General features: G+C 45.3%; 3 protein-coding genes and 2 long non-coding RNA genes across 7 annotated transcripts in view; 3 read left to right on the top strand and 2 right to left on the bottom strand.

Annotated features, from left to right (window-relative positions):
• Positions 1 to 14,169, top strand: part of LOC107834716 (uncharacterized) — a 20,146-nt gene extending 5,977 nt beyond the window's left edge. The window contains exons 2-4 of the long non-coding RNA XR_001660526.1: positions 3,833 to 3,837; positions 7,991 to 7,996; positions 14,083 to 14,169. This is a non-coding gene — a long non-coding RNA (uncharacterized LOC107834716). The remainder of the gene's footprint in view (positions 1 to 3,832; positions 3,838 to 7,990; positions 7,997 to 14,082) is intronic.
• On the top strand, positions 3,835 to 7,097 carry mrnip (MRN complex interacting protein). Of its 3 annotated transcripts, XM_016666491.1 has the most exons (8): positions 3,835 to 3,897; positions 4,003 to 4,143; positions 4,891 to 4,950; positions 5,433 to 5,539; positions 6,094 to 6,139; positions 6,207 to 6,316; positions 6,445 to 6,508; positions 6,766 to 7,097. In XM_016666491.1, the coding sequence occupies exons 1-8, from the start codon at positions 3,868 to 3,870 to the stop codon at positions 6,985 to 6,987; spliced, it is 780 nt and encodes a 259-aa protein (XP_016521977.1). In that variant the 5' UTR covers positions 3,835 to 3,867; the 3' UTR covers positions 6,988 to 7,097. The 3 variants fall into 3 exon arrangements, with proteins under 3 accessions (XP_016521977.1, XP_007542873.2, XP_016521975.1); XM_007542811.2 differs by having other exon boundaries at positions 3,835 to 4,143; XM_016666489.1 differs by lacking the exon at positions 4,891 to 4,950 and having other exon boundaries at positions 3,835 to 4,143.
• sqstm1 (sequestosome 1) lies at positions 7,041 to 10,512 on the bottom strand. Its single transcript, XM_007542812.2, has 8 exons — positions 10,066 to 10,512; positions 9,349 to 9,444; positions 8,982 to 9,244; positions 8,012 to 8,150; positions 7,871 to 7,939; positions 7,658 to 7,803; positions 7,409 to 7,583; positions 7,041 to 7,337 (listed from the first exon to the last, which is right to left on the bottom strand). Exons 1-8 carry the CDS (start codon positions 10,406 to 10,408, stop codon positions 7,177 to 7,179), a joined length of 1,392 nt encoding a protein of 463 aa, XP_007542874.1. The 5' UTR covers positions 10,409 to 10,512; the 3' UTR covers positions 7,041 to 7,176.
• LOC103131221 (uncharacterized) lies at positions 10,559 to 12,191 on the top strand. The gene is made up of 2 exons (XR_001660524.1): positions 10,559 to 10,655; positions 11,811 to 12,191. It is a non-coding gene; the product is annotated as an uncharacterized LOC103131221 (long non-coding RNA).
• rnf4 (ring finger protein 4) overlaps positions 12,941 to 14,375 on the bottom strand; it is an 8,899-nt gene continuing 7,464 nt past the window's right edge. The window contains exons 5-8 of the mRNA XM_007542810.2: positions 14,323 to 14,335; positions 14,147 to 14,243; positions 13,371 to 13,422; positions 12,941 to 13,255 (exon numbers count right to left, since the gene is read on the bottom strand). Of these exons, the coding sequence (XP_007542872.1) occupies positions 13,106 to 13,255; positions 13,371 to 13,422; positions 14,147 to 14,243; positions 14,323 to 14,335 (312 nt within the window). The 3' untranslated portion in view covers positions 12,941 to 13,105. The remainder of the gene's footprint in view (positions 13,256 to 13,370; positions 13,423 to 14,146; positions 14,244 to 14,322; positions 14,336 to 14,375) is intronic.

The following is a 14,375-nucleotide window of genomic DNA, read 5'->3' as shown; positions in this document are numbered from 1 at the left end:
TTTGGGCTTCAGGCTCCAGGCTTCGGGCTCCAGGTTTCGGGCTCCAGGCTTCGGGCTCCAGGCTTTGGGCTCCAGGTTTCGGGCTTTGGGCTTCGGGCTGCGATGGCTTAACTGGGTTCACATCAGAACCCTTGTGTTTAGAAAATGTCTGTTTAACACACACTTTGAAACAAGGTGTCATCTCGCTCATTCCTAAACCTGGAAAAGATCCGACTCTTCCTGATAATTTAAGACCAATAACTCTATTAAATAATGATTACAAACTCCTGACACACATTTTTGCTAACAGGTTAAAATCAGGCATATCAGAAATGATCTGCCACTCAGTCTGGGTTTATAAAAGGGGCTCTATGCATAATAACATTCGGCTTAATTTGGACTTAACTGATTATAACCAGTTGGTTGAAAATGAAGGCTTTGTATTATTTTTAGACTTTCATAAAGCCTTTGATATGATAGAACATGAATTTATGTTCAAAGTTTTAGGTTTATTTGGGTTTGGACATAAATTTATTAATGTAATTAAAACATTTTACAAAGAGACAAACAGTTCAGTGTGTTTTCCACAGAGATTTAACAAAGTATAAAACCAGGTTGTCCAATTTGCCCTTTGCTGTTTATTGCTGCTGCAGAAATAATTTCCATATCATTTAATGCTCAGTTTGGTAAATTATCAGTGTTAGGCAACGAGTTTCTATTGGTCAGCTGGCTGATGACACAACCATCTTCTTAAATAACCTGAATGACATTCATAAAATTCTTAGTTTGACTGAAACATTTTCAAAAGCCTCAGGGCTTAAATTAAATCCAATGTCAAATATCTGGGTGCATATTAATTAAAATAAATCTGAATATTTGGGAGAAACTTCAAAAATGTAAAACTCATTTAAATAAATGGACACAGAGAGATTTACCTATTCTGGGAAGAATATTTCTCACCAAGATGGAAATATTTCCAGATTTATCCTGAAAATACATGAAGAATATCAGCAATCAAATCTATCAACAGGATGAATTTTGACTTTATATGGAAACAGAAAACTATCAGAAAAGGTCATTTAATCAAACAGTCTGAAGATGGACGACTGCAGCTGTTGGATTTGACAGCATGAAAATAAACTGGCTTCAGTCTTTTTAACAAATCAAAATGAATTATGGTTCCATATTCCAGGTGAGATATTCTCTAATCTGGATGGATTTAGTTTCCTTCTTAGATGTGACCCCCAGGTTACGTGACCTACCTGGGGGTCAAAGTTACCTGCAAATATAAAGATCTCTTTAAAAAGAACTTTGTAGCACTTCTTGAAAATATTAAATTAGATCTTCAAAGGTGGAATAATTTGCCACTATCGTTAATAGGCCGTGTCAATTCTATAAAAATGAACATATTGCCCAAGTTCCTTTATTTATTTCAGTGCATTCCATGTTATATCCCAAAGAAATACTTTGTGACACTAGATAAACATGTTTCTGTGTTTATTTGGAATAGTAAATCCCCCAGAATACATAAAGATTTTATGCAGAGACCTCGGCTTTGCCAAATTTTCAGTCTTATTGCTGGGCAGCAAATATACGAAACATGCTGTATTGGATCAGTGACTTTTCCACAGAAACCCCGTCTTGGCTTCACATCGAGTCGTCTAATTGCTACCTGATTTGATGACCTCTGCTCTCCCTTTAGTACCTGTAAATGCAACCCTCTGCTGTGAAACTCCCTGAGAATCTGGGTGCAGTTAGGAAACGATTTGGGCTACAATTTTATGTCAATTAAAACTCCTATCTGCTCAAATCATATGTTCCCACCTTCTATGTCTGATTCTGCCTTTAAAATTTGGAAAAGAAATGCATTAAGTAAAGTTAAACAGCTTTCCATTGATGGGACTGCAGCATTTTGTGAAGGTCAGATATCCCTCGTTTCCTGAACTGCCTGAGGAAACGGCTCTGGATAACATCAAAGGTATAAACATTCACAAGAGGGGGGTAATTAAAGAGATCTACAGTCTCCTTCCATTTCCTCTAACATTGGGAGAAAGGTCTTGCAGTTCCATGAACAGATGAGCTCTGGCTGTTCTTCCCAGGGTTCACTCCTCCTCTATATGCGCTATGGGCTCCTTCAGTTCAAGGTCCTGCACCGGTTGCACATCTCTAAAGAAAAGAAGGCTAAGTTTTATCCAGGACTGATCCCTTGTGTAACCGGGTCAGAAGTGGGTTCCCTTATTCACACCTGCTGGGCGTTCAAAACTTCATACCTATTGGACTCTCAGAAATATACAATGTGAAATTTGGCTCTTCTGCTCTAACTGCAGTGTTTGGAGTCAAACTTCCAAACGTTTTACTTTCCAAGAATAATTCAAATACAGTAGCTTTTGCTTCGTTGTCCTTCTGAGGCCCCTCCTGCACACGAACAGGGGCTCGCAGACCTCATGAGGTTTTTGCATTTGGAAAAGATGAGATGAACTTTGGCAGGTTCAACTGGCATGGCAGCCATTTTTACAACACATGGAAACATTCAGGATGAGAAACCAAACCACTGCTATATCCTTTTAGTTAGCTGTGAAGTAAACAGATTTTTGCATTTTCATTTGTCTTTTTTGTGTGTACGTGTGTTTTTAAGCTTTTATTTAATTTTTATTTTGTGTATGATTTTTTTGTTTCGTGTAAGGGTTTTATATGTTAAAGTGGACAGCGCTGTATGAAACTTGAATGCTGTAAAGAATGTGCTGAGAAAATTGATAAAGTAAAAAAAACTGCCTGTTAAACTTTCCTTCTCTCAGCAGCAAGTTTTATTATATTGGAGATGAATCTTTAACTGCAGCCCACACAGCACTGCTAAGGAACTGCTGTTACAGAAAAATTAATAAATCAAAGTTTGGTCTGTGATATTAAATAATGGAGGTTTTATGTCTTTTGAAGACGTCAGTGTTAAATACAACCTGCAAATAAATAAAAATGAATTTAAAAAAATATTTGATGTACAGCTAAATGTTTTTCTGAGATCCCAGATTACAGAACCCGGATCTGCCTGGACTTCTGGTTAATGGGCCCAGTGTCACAGGTACCAAACTAAAGAACTCAAAAATTAGGGAATGCTTTACTAGTACATTCTGTCCTTTTGTATCAAATCCAAATGTTATATCACATTTCTTTTCAAAGGTTCAAAGGGAAAAAATTAGAACAAATGATTTAAATCTTCCCGTTCCTCCAAAGGCCAAGGAGTCCACTTCAAAATGTTTCCAGGTGTTTTTCCCTCTAAAGCAGGGGAACCCAAAGTGGGTCCTGGAGCCCCGGCATCCTGCTTGCTTTAGTTCTCTCCCTAGTGGTGGTAACGACAAGTCAATGTTCTCCTTAGGCCTTATTACGAGTCATCGTGTGATGCAGGTGCGTTAAGCCAGGGAGAGACTAAAACATGCAGGATGCCGGGGCTCCAGGGCCCACTTTGGGCTCCACAGTCCATGTTAGACTGAACATCTTTATATGAATGTGTAAACCTGTCATGATGTGCACCACTGGCTTTTCCCTAAAACTCCAAACTTACCTGAATTTTCTAAGAATGACGTTATTTATGGGACTCTGAGAAAATAAATTCAAAAGGTTATTAAATGTAATCATTATTATGGGCAAGTTTTTCAATACAAAATGTCGTTTTCTTAAAGCCAAACCATCTTTCCCCACTTTTCACAAGGAACTCTGCCACCTCTTCTCATCTCTAAAATTCATGGACAAACATCAAGATGCAGAACTGGATCATATGACAAACGATCTGGAACTGCTGGAAACCCTGACGGCTTTTTCTTTGTTTTCTCTTTCGTTTCTTCTGTATGTATGGAAGCAGCCTGGGTCGCTTCTTCAGGTTTTTCTATACATCTGATGCCGATACCATGTTTGTTGTATATGATGGTAATAAAAAAAAAACATGGTTCCGGATTCAGGCTCCTCCTCCCAGCAGGGGGCGCTCCTCCCGTGTCATTCTTCCCAATTCTTCCGCTCCTTGTGACGTCAAAGCGTGGTTCAAACGGAACCGCGGGAGCCGGTGAACGCGCTGCCTTCCAGAACCAGAACCAGAACCAGAGCTGCGGGCCGGTCATGGTGCAGGACTTCCACGTGGTTCGGTGTTTCCGCTGCCAGAGCTTCCAGGTGCAGCAGGTGAGCGTCCGGTTAGCTTCTGCCTGACTTCCGGTCAGAGGTTCGTTCACTTACAGAAAACGGCTAAATATCGGCAGCTGGTAGGTGACATCCTGTTAAAAATGTTCCGTTTAGAAACTCGTGGTTCTGTTGGACCGACCAGAAGTCAGCGGTCCGGTTCTGGAATCTGGATCTGGGATTCAGTCGCCAGAACAATCAGCAGACCGGAGGTGAAAGTTCAGGTCCAGAATATATTCAGTTTATTTCCCACCTGTAAACCAGAGGTGCTAAAAGTGCGGCCCGCGGGCCGTTTGGGGTCGTTGGACTCGTTTTGTGGGTTCAGATCTGTCCTGGTAAATGGAGCCAATGATGTGATAGCAAACCTTTACTCAAAGTTCTTGATGCTGAGAAAAAACTGAAACCATGTTCCAGAACAAGAAAATACAAGAATTAGACCCATAAAGAAAAGGAACATCTTTCTTTTAATAAAGAAAACTTGAGCTTTTTTTAAAAAAAATGTTTAACTTTGTTTTATAAAATTATTGCATCTTATTTATTGCTGGACTGAAAAAGCAGCCGTGAACTTATTCTGTGTTTTGGCGCCGAAGGTTTGGACTCCTCTGACGTAAACAAACACATTTCCAGCCAAATGATGAATTATTATAATTATCATATTAAAAGTCAAAGTTCTGCTTATTTTGGTTCTGATCCCAGATCGGACCTTTAATCAGCCCATGTTGAACGTTTTCCCTGCTTCTTGTCTGGCAGGTGAAGAAGGCGAAGAAATGGAGCTGCAAGCTGTGTGGAGAGAAGCAGTCACTGCTGAAGGTCAGAACCGCATCAGAACCCCAACGGGTCAGTGATCGGGTCAGAACCCGGCTCCAGGTCTGTGTTCTCCCCTCAATTGGAACTGGACCTTGTCCGGGTTTCTGATTGGACAACCACGGCTCCACCTGCTGGAGGGGCGGAGTCAACCTGCCCACATTGACCTGCTTCCCTATTGGCTGACAAGCAGGAAGGAGGGCGGGGAAGTCCATGTTGTTGTAGCGACTGATTATTTCCTGTTTAGCTTCTCTGGAGTGGTCCAAAGTGTGACAGAACTAGAACCATTGTCCCCTGGTCTCCGATTGACCACGACCTGTTAAAGAACGAGGTTCTGATAGTCAGAACCGTTTCAGGACGTTTAGGTTGGATGGTTCTGTTCCTGCTGCTGTGAGTTCTGGGTCGTTCAGTCATGTTTTGGTTCTGTTAAAGTTCTGCTTTCCTCCGGGTCGTTCTCCAGAACTCTGATCAGAACTTTTGGTGGGCAGGAATTCGGCCGTGGATCCGGAGCTGACTGCCGGCGCCACGTCCAGAAGCTGAACGCCATGAGGGGAGCCAAGATGGAGGAGCAGGAGGCCCACACCTGGTCGCTATGGTAACACACACCTTCACCTGAACCAGCAGTGCGGTTTGCCCTCCACACTGGGAACACTGGTTCCCAACAACAGTTAGTCTTCTCCGCATTTGTTCAAAGTTGGCTGAATTTTTCAGCCATTTCACCAAAATGTCTCCCATCTGGATGAAGTTTGTCGCATTTTGTTTTCCTCTTCGGTCGGCCGGCTCAAGAGCTGTTAGCGAGTCTCGGACCAGGAGGGACTGACGTTAGCGTTAGCTTATGCTAATGTGTTTAGGAGTTTAGTGTAGCGTAGCTCAGACTGTTAGCAGCTAGTGAAGCTAACTTTTGGTTAGCAGTACCCACTTCTGGTAATTACTACAGTTGATTTTAGTTCAAACATATTCTCCATGACAACCATGGTGGCCATCTTGAATTTTTCCAGTGGCAAATGTTTCTCTGGAAACATCTGTGCCAAGTTAGGGAAAAGATTTTGCTGAAATATTGAATTACTTGCTGCATTTTGTCTGATTGGTCTGTGGAACCACCTGAACTCAGGTGTTCTCACCTGGTGCCTCCTTATGCTTCATTCACAGTGAGCAGGAAGAGGAAGAGGAGCAGCAGCAGCCTGCAGGTGACCAGGTGAGACCCGGTTCTGTCTCTAAACCAGAACAGCTGGAGTCTCTGAGCTCCGTGTGTCTGGCTGCAGGTGAGACCCGCTCAGGTGAGTCGCTGGAGCAAATATCTGGACACACCTGAGGAAGAGAAGGAAGGCTTGGAGGGCAGACACCATCTCCATGGCAACCAAACCTTTAGCAGGTGACTTTGAGTTTAATGTGTGTCTGGTTTACTGGTTCCAAACTGGTTTTACCAACTGGAACCAGCAGACCAGAGCAGAGAGAGAAATAACTGATCAATAATCAACAATCTGCTGATCTTTATTCCAGGAAGAGACGCAGACCAGAGGAGCTGGGAGGAGGAAGAGGAGACGAAGGCTGCACACCTGTTCAGGTAACACACCTGCTGCTCACGTTGCTATGACAACCCTGGAGAATTATTTTATTTTTAAAGCTGCTGGAAAGCGGTGCCAGGTTAACTGGATTCAGTTCCAGAAACGTCCAGCAGGGGGCAGCTGAAACCCTCCTATTTATAAACTTTAATGTCACATGACTCACCTCTCTGCTCTGATTGGCTGATGCTGTGATGTTTGTTTTATTGGAACAAAGAACCAAAAAACCTTCAGATTCATCGTCTCTTCTTCTGTGCAGCTGAAACATACAGCAGTGACATCATCTGTGACATCAGCGGCCCCCAGTGGGTCCGGCTCCAGGTGGGGTCAGTTCCTCAGTGCTGACAGCTGGGGGGCGGAGCATCCTCTTAGTGGGTGGAGTCAGCCAGCAGACACTGCCGAGCCCCGCCCCCAACTTCCTGTGTCCTCCATGTTTGACAGCGGCGAAGACTTCGACTTTGAGGATTTTCTGACTTTTTAGATTCTTTTTGTTTGTGACTGTTGTTTACATCAGAGACTCAAACACATTCTGACATCATTTCAGGTTTTTATTGATCAGAAACCAAGGAACAAATAAATCTATTGATTATAGAGCTGAGACTGCAGCTACTGATTAAATGCTAACAGGCTGAATGCTAACGGGCTACAGGAAGCCGCTGCTGAGGTGATGTCACTGATGTGGGCGGGGCTGCTTGGCGTACTGGATGGCGTCGAGCGCAGCGCCGATGTCGCCGTTCTTGGCCTGCAGCAGGTGAGTCAGCCAGCCTCCTTCGTCGCTGAAGCCCATGGACAACATGGCCGCCAGCGACTCCACCAGACGCGGGTCGGCTTCTGGAAGGAAGGGGGCGGAGCTTAGCGACGCTGTGGTCATGGCAACCAGAGAGACAGAGTGTGCTGCTCACCTTGAGGCAGGTGTGGGTAGAGCGCGGCCTCCCGCAGGCCGGTGGGCCCCTGCTGCGGGGCCCCAGGCTCCGGCGGCGCCCGGCCATCCGGCTGCAGCGACTGCAGCTCCCCTGTGGACGGGTCTACCTCCTTGGAGCTCAGGTGAGTCCACTCCTCGTCAGAGTCCCGGCTCACCTGCAGCCAGCAGTTCTGATCAGAGACTCATTGATCCCTGATCGGTTCCAGGGTTTTTAAAGCTGCCGACTGACCTTTGACCCTTGGTTGGCTCCGTCCTCGTTGCTGGCTCCACCATCTTCGTTCATCTCTACGTCACCTGGCCCTGCGCCGCTCTGAGTTGGTGGGGTCACCTTGGTCTTCTGACCTTCGTGCTCCACGTCGATGTCCACGTCGATGCCTGCAGACAGAGATTACATCACTTCCTGTTCAGCAGGAAGTCCTGAGTGTGTTGTGACATCACTCACCCAGCGGGCTCAGCATGGCGGCCACGCCCTCACCGATGTTCTTCAGGAAGTCCACGCTGGCCTGGGAGGCTGCACAGAGGTCAGAGGTCAGTCAGCTGACTGAGCCTTCAGCTTCAACAGATTTCTGTTCTCATAACTGACCAGAGGGGGCGCTGCTGTCCGCTGCAGGTTTAGCAGCCCCAGCCTGCTCCTGGTTCTGGTTCTGCTCCGGGTTTGGATTCTGGTTCCACATTCCACAGTGTCTCATCCTCTTCATCCACTTCCCCCGAGGAAACCAGTGCTGTGGGCGGAGCCAAAACAACCACTTCCTGTTACAACACAGCAGCTCTTCTGATTGGCTCCACCTACAGGTGGTCAGAGCCAATCAGCCAGCCAATCAGGAGCAAGCACTGAAATGAATGAATGATCAACAGACAAAATAGGAAATGCTGCAAACTGCCTCCAAACCACTAGGGGGAGTCTGATGCAGTTATCGTCTACAGAGATGAGGCAATAAATAAGTTTTTCTATAATATTGTGAAAAATAAAGTGTTTGAGAAAAGATATGAATGTTCCAGAAACATGATCCGTCAGCTCAAATATCCACTACGATATTTTTATTTCTTTTAGTTCACTGTGTAATATAAATAGAATAAAAAGAACAAAATTACAGGAAAAAAAAATTACTAAGTGCATTCCTGTTTGATAAACAAATTCTTGGAAAGAGGGCAAAATAAAATTCTGTGTACCTGTAGTCTACTACAGTCTTTTAGAGAAAGTAACAAAAGATCTGATAAGAATAAAAATGATTTTTGTCTGATGGCCTAGATACCTTACAGTCCCGTGAATCCAACATGCGATTTCTTACTGAATTATAATCAAAATCAATTCAATTATTCTCTAGAAATGTGAAATAAATCATTAATAATCTAAAATTATATATTTTAGCACAAATGAGCCAGCGTCTCAGATCATGGAGTCAAAGACCACAGTGTTTACTGAGGTCCTGGTCCCATGCAGTGCGCTGGTTGACTCCCCCTAGTGGTCTGGAGGACGCAGCGTTCACGTCGTTTCATACTCTGTGACATTTTCCAGTTTCCGTCAGTCATGACCCTGCAGTCCCAGGCCTCACCTGCAGAGGGTGCCAGATGGGCAGCAGAGCGTGCTCAGTGTGCTTCCCCTGAGCCTGGCAGGCGGAGCAAAGGTCGTAGTCGGGACACACCGAGCATTTGAAGCGCGTTCCCACCACCGCGCCTTCGCAGCCGTCGCAAGTCACGTTAGGGTGGACGGCGGGGGGCGGGGCCATGTGGGCGGGGCCATGAGGTGGAGGAGGGGGGCCGAAGGCGAAGGGGGGGAAGGCGTGAAGAGGGAAGTCCCGACGGTGCTCCTTCCTTTCTGTGAGGAGTTAAAACTATTGAGACAGACGCAGCATCATCACACACACACACAGTAACACACACACACACACACACTGTAGCGCACACTCCCCGCCCCCGTACCTCTGATGTAGAGGCGGAACGTGGCGTCCTTCACGAAGCTCAGCCCCATCATCAGCTCATCGTCGGAGGAGAACGCCACCAGGTCTCCATCTTCATCTGAAACACCATGACATCATCATGACGTCACTAGCACCAGGAGCCAATCAGAGCAGGCCTTTGTGGCCACACCCACTTCAGCTTCAGACAGGGAGGTCATGTGACCGGAACCAGAACTTCCTGAGGAACCGGGTCACCTGGTTCTGATTCGTTAAAACGTCTTGAACAGAACCTGACCGGCTGGCCCGGTTCTGGTTCTGAGCGACTCAGACAGAAGGAGCAGACCACAACCAGGTAACTATGGCAACCAAGTCTATTTAGATATGCAGAGGAGTCCAACCAATGAGCTGTCGGCACAGTAAAGGAGACGGTCTCCATGGTGATGAGGAGTTTGTTTACACCCAGAGGAGACAGGACAGGTGTACCAGCTGAGGGGCGTGACAGATAAACAAACAAGGTCATGTGACCTGAGAGTCTACAGGTCGGACCAGAACAACTGGGTTCGGTATGCTCTGAAACCAAAACACCTGGAAACACCTGGATCAACCAGAAAAGCTGGAGAACCTGAAATACACCTGGACATCTGGAGCTCCAGCTGCCTGAGGCTGACCTCTGAACTCTTCTCATTAAAACAGTTAAACCAAGCTGCGTCAGGATGTGTGCAGGTCACGTGACGCTCACCTTTGTAGAAGAGGCTGCAGGTGGAGCCGCTCAGGTTGGAGAAGACCGCCGCCACCTTCCGGCTCAGGTACTCGAAGCTGCAGGAAACCTCCTGGTCCACCGTGAACCGGCGGATCTCCTTCACCTGCTCGTCCTTCCCCAGCAGGTAAGCCTTTACTGTCACCGACATCCCGACCGGAACCGAACCGAACTGAACCGAGAGAGAGAGAGAGAGACGGGCCGAGTGGATCCGAACACGAACTCTACAAAGTCTGAAAGTTTGTGACGCAGCTTGAAATCTCCGGCCTTTTATGTTTACTTCCGCCTCCGACGTCACCGCTGCCTGGCGTACGCGGGCTCCCATTGGCCCGCTTGGAGTCCCTCCCTGACCGATGGGAGGCTACGGGGCGAGTCCGTGCGGGACTTTCCAGCGAGCCGCGTGACCGGCCGGCCAGATCATTGAGGAAAAACACCTGAGTCACGGTGACGATGCGCTACGTCATCACTAAGGTCATTGAAGTCCATCTACGTGCGAAGACAAAACACCGTTTTACACCTGAAAAATACCTGGATACCACCTGTAACCAGGCGGAGGTCGTTCTGCCTTACAGGTTAGAGCCTCAACTTGTTAAAGTTATTAATAGTAATAAGAGTTGGAACATTGTTCTGCATCAGAAACAGGTTTCATGTTCAACCAGCGATGTCAACAATATCTGGCGGTAAAGATTCACCTTTATGATGTCATTTAACAGTAATTATTGGCACCGTGCTCTAATTCCCTCTATGGTCCATCAATTAGCTTCACTACAAGTTTTATTAAACTATAAATATACATTTACACATAACTAGGCCACAAAGTACTGAAACTTATAAATGCATTACACCACTAAGATAAAGCTATATATATATATGTACATAAGTAATAGATAACATATAAGATTTTAATAAAAGGATCAGAAAAATGTCCAGTTTTTAAAGTCAAAACTGAACAAATTTTGACCTTAAACGAAATGAAACGGCTTTCAAGAGAAAGACAACAAAAAACAGATATTTAACAAAAAGCATTGACTTAAAGATATAAAGACGTATTAAATGAAATTACAGCAGAAACCAGCTAGCAACTGGCCAGCGAGATAAATACGTATATGTATTTATCTGGAAACAGATGTCAATAAAAATATGCATTAAGCTTATCTCTACAGGCTACTGGTTTGCGTTTGTTCGGCATCATAAGCCAGGCTACTAGCTGAACCAGTTAGTTGCCAAAAAGAAGCTAATTTCAGACAAAGCAGGAAAAACGTCCCTGCTCCTGTTCCAGCCTGCTGGTGTGTTAATGATTTTACACACAGATGTTTCTCATCTGTTGCTTCTTAAAGCAAATGGAGGAGAAACACCTGAGTCACGTTTCTAACCGGCATTGCTTTATGTAGCACATTTTAGCAGCAAGGGCTTTACGTCAAGAAAACAAACACTCTGTGCTTTTAATATTTCTGTATTATTAAAAAAAATATTCTATGCTTACAGTAATTTGGGGAGACGGGTTCCCTCCTGGGGTTCCCCCTATAACACACCTGCAGAACTCAATCAGAACCAAACAGTAAAACTCCCAAACTGACATGTTTTCATTTATTTATGATCATTAATGTTTTGGAAAACTCCGTGTTATAAACAGAGCAGAAATGATGCAAAAACAATAAAATCAAACACGTCAATGTTAAAAACTTCAGTAATCTTTGAATGTTGTCATATATTTGTGTTTATTTTAGGAATCATTCAGGTAATCCATCATCACCAAAGAACCGGACCCAGTTCAGTTAGATGGAACAGAACCGGCCCGAGCAGAACCACAGATTCAGAATCTGGGTCAGGGTTCTGTGGAGGATCCAGAAGCTTCTGGTCTGCTCTTTGTTTCTCATTGTCAATAAAGTTTTATCTCCCAAAGCAGGAAGTGGGTGAGATGATGAGTCGGCGTCACGGGATGAAAGCTGCTGATGGATCATGACTCAGCAGGAAAACTGAAGACCCAGATGTGATCCAAAAGAAGTTTTCCGTTCTGCTCCTTCCGGATCATCGACCAACAAAAACCAAGACAGACAAGTTACAAGTTTTTATTTTGCTTTAAAAGATAAACTGAACTTGATCCTAAAGAACCTTGAGTTTTGATTTCTGTAAACATGGTTAGGATTTAACTCCTGAGTGAGTTTAGAACTGATGCTGTGGTGGCGCAGGGGTTCAGCACAACCCACATATGGAGGCCTTAGTCCTCAACAAAGCTGTCACAGGTTCGATTCCTGGCCTTTGCTGCATGTCTTCCCCCTTTTCTCATTACCCACTTTCCTGTCAATTAACTATCAAATAAAGGCCACAGCATCATCAGCATAGAAATGATAATTAGCTTTTTGATTACAGTTGCAGATTTTCATATAAATGATTAGACAGCAGAGACCCAAAGACTGAACCCTGAGGAACTCCTTCAGAGATATTTAGGGAGGCAGACGTGAGAACTTCCAGAACCTTTCTGATCCAGAACTGTTATTCCCATCGGACCGGTTCTGTTGTGACGAGGTAACTCCAGATTTATGGACCCGATCGGTTCTGGTGCTCCCAGGGTCCAAACAGCAAGTAAAAATAAACTTAGGAGGAAATTAAATATTTTGAGAACAGATTTTATTTAAAAATCTGAAAGATAAAAGTTTAAATTACAAATGAAATGAAAAGAATAAACCAGAACATTCAAACGCCCCCTGCTGGACCTTCTGCAGTACTGCTTATTTTACTAGAATGAATGTTAGAAATCTAAACAATGAAAATCATAGTTTGAATTTGGTTCTGTGAGTTGTGTGGTTAACCTGATGGGCGGGACCTGATGCCATCTGACCAATCAGCCAAGCAGCCGTTGTTACTCCATAATATTTATTTAATAGGAAAACATCATTTAATCCGCCATCTTTAAACCTAAACTCAAAAAAACATTTTCAGCAACCACTGTTGATTAACGTTGATGATGACGTCACCGAGGACAGCCAATAGTAGCACAGTCCGCAGATGATGTCACCAGGTGTCAGATGTAAAGAGGATGGTACTGGCGCGAGGTGAGCCTCTTCCTGCAGGTGGGGCAGGTGTGTGATGATGTCAGAGCGTCCCTCAGACATTGGCTGCAGAACACATGACCGCACTTAGTGGAGACGACCAATCGCCCGCTTTCCACGATCTGTGAGGAAAACAAGAGCCAATCAGAACGCAGGACCGGGGTTGTAAAGTCTGCCCACCTGACCAGAGAGCAATGTTCTGGTTCTGATCCGGTTCCACCAGCGAGGGAATCTCACCTCGGAGTACAGGTCCAGACAGACGGGACAGCTGATGAGACCCGGAGTCAACCTGCAACAGACACAGCCTGAAAGGTTCTGGTTCTGGTGTCCAATCAGCAACAAGTTACTGATGTCAGACTGGAGCCGTCTACTTCCTGGAGGGTTGGTTTATTTCTAAACAAGCTCAATAGAACCAAACAGCGAGAAGGCCAAAACCTACTAGATATCATAAAAACAAACAACTACATGCAACTAAAAACTGGTTCAAACAAAGAGAACCCAGAACACACCGGACCTGACTGGACCCGGCCGGAACCACGACTAAGACCCAAAGTTAAAGCTTCTGGAGAAAAATCTGGGCTGCAGAGTGGCTCAGTGGGTAGCCCTGTTGCAGCAAGAAGGTCCTGGGTTTGATTCCCAGACCGGGTCTTTCTGCAGGATTTCCCTGGGCATGGTGGTTCTGTCCGGTTCTCCAGGTTCCTCCACAGTCCAAACACATGACTGTCAGGTTGATTGGTCTCTACATTCTCCTAAGGTGTGAGTGCGTGCATGGTTGGTTGTCCTGTCTGTCTCTGTATTGCCCTGCAATGGACTGGTGACCCGTCAGGTGACCCGTAAGGTGACCCGTCAGGTGACCCGTCAGGTGACCCTGCCTCTCGCCTGAAATGTCTGGCTAGAGACCCCAATCGGATAAAGGTGGGAGAAAATGGATGGATAGAGAAAAATCCAGACCAAGATGTTGGCAGGAATCAGTGTAATACCTGGATGTCTACCAGCAGGGACCGGTGTAATACCTGGATGTGTGTGCAGTAGAGGTGATGGCAGCTTGAACGACAGTGGGCGCGTCTTCGTCCTCATCACTGCTGAGAACATAGCTCTCACCTGGAGGCCCTGACGGAAGAACCAAGAAGGTCTGTTACGGTCTGGTACTGGTCCAGTGTGAGGACATGAGAGCAGATCCAGGTTTTACCTTCGTCCACCAGCTGGGGGCAGGAGAGAGAGAAGCAGAGTTATGAGGCTGTG

The sequence above is a fragment of the Poecilia formosa genome, unplaced genomic scaffold, assembly GCF_000485575.1.
Source record: "Poecilia formosa unplaced genomic scaffold, Poecilia_formosa-5.1.2 Scaffold730, whole genome shotgun sequence".
Taxonomy (NCBI): Eukaryota; Metazoa; Chordata; class Actinopteri; order Cyprinodontiformes; family Poeciliidae; genus Poecilia; species Poecilia formosa.
The sequence above is the reverse complement of the archived record's forward strand: the minus strand, read 5'-3'. Positions and strand labels throughout refer to the sequence as shown.

Excerpts from the sequence above, each read along its gene's own strand:
- mrnip (XM_007542811.2), top strand. The coding sequence starts at position 3,868 with ATGCCGATACCATGTTTGTTGTATATGATGGTAATAAAAAAAAAACAT. Across the intron at positions 4,144-4,890 it reads AGAGCTTCCAGGTGCAGCAG|GTGAAGAAGGCGAAGAAATG; the intron begins GTGAGCGTCCGG and ends CTTGTCTGGCAG. Across the intron at positions 6,317-6,444 it reads GGCAACCAAACCTTTAGCAG|GAAGAGACGCAGACCAGAGG; the intron begins GTGACTTTGAGT and ends TCTTTATTCCAG.
- sqstm1 (XM_007542812.2), bottom strand. The coding sequence starts at position 10,408 with ATGGGAGCCCGCGTACGCCAGGCAGCGGTGACGTCGGAGGCGGAAGTA. Across the intron at positions 7,804-7,870 it reads CGCCATGCTGAGCCCGCTGG|GCATCGACGTGGACATCGAC; the intron begins GTGAGTGATGTC and ends CTCTGTCTGCAG. Across the intron at positions 7,338-7,408 it reads CTACCCACACCTGCCTCAAG|AAGCCGACCCGCGTCTGGTG; the intron begins GTGAGCAGCACA and ends CCTTCCTTCCAG.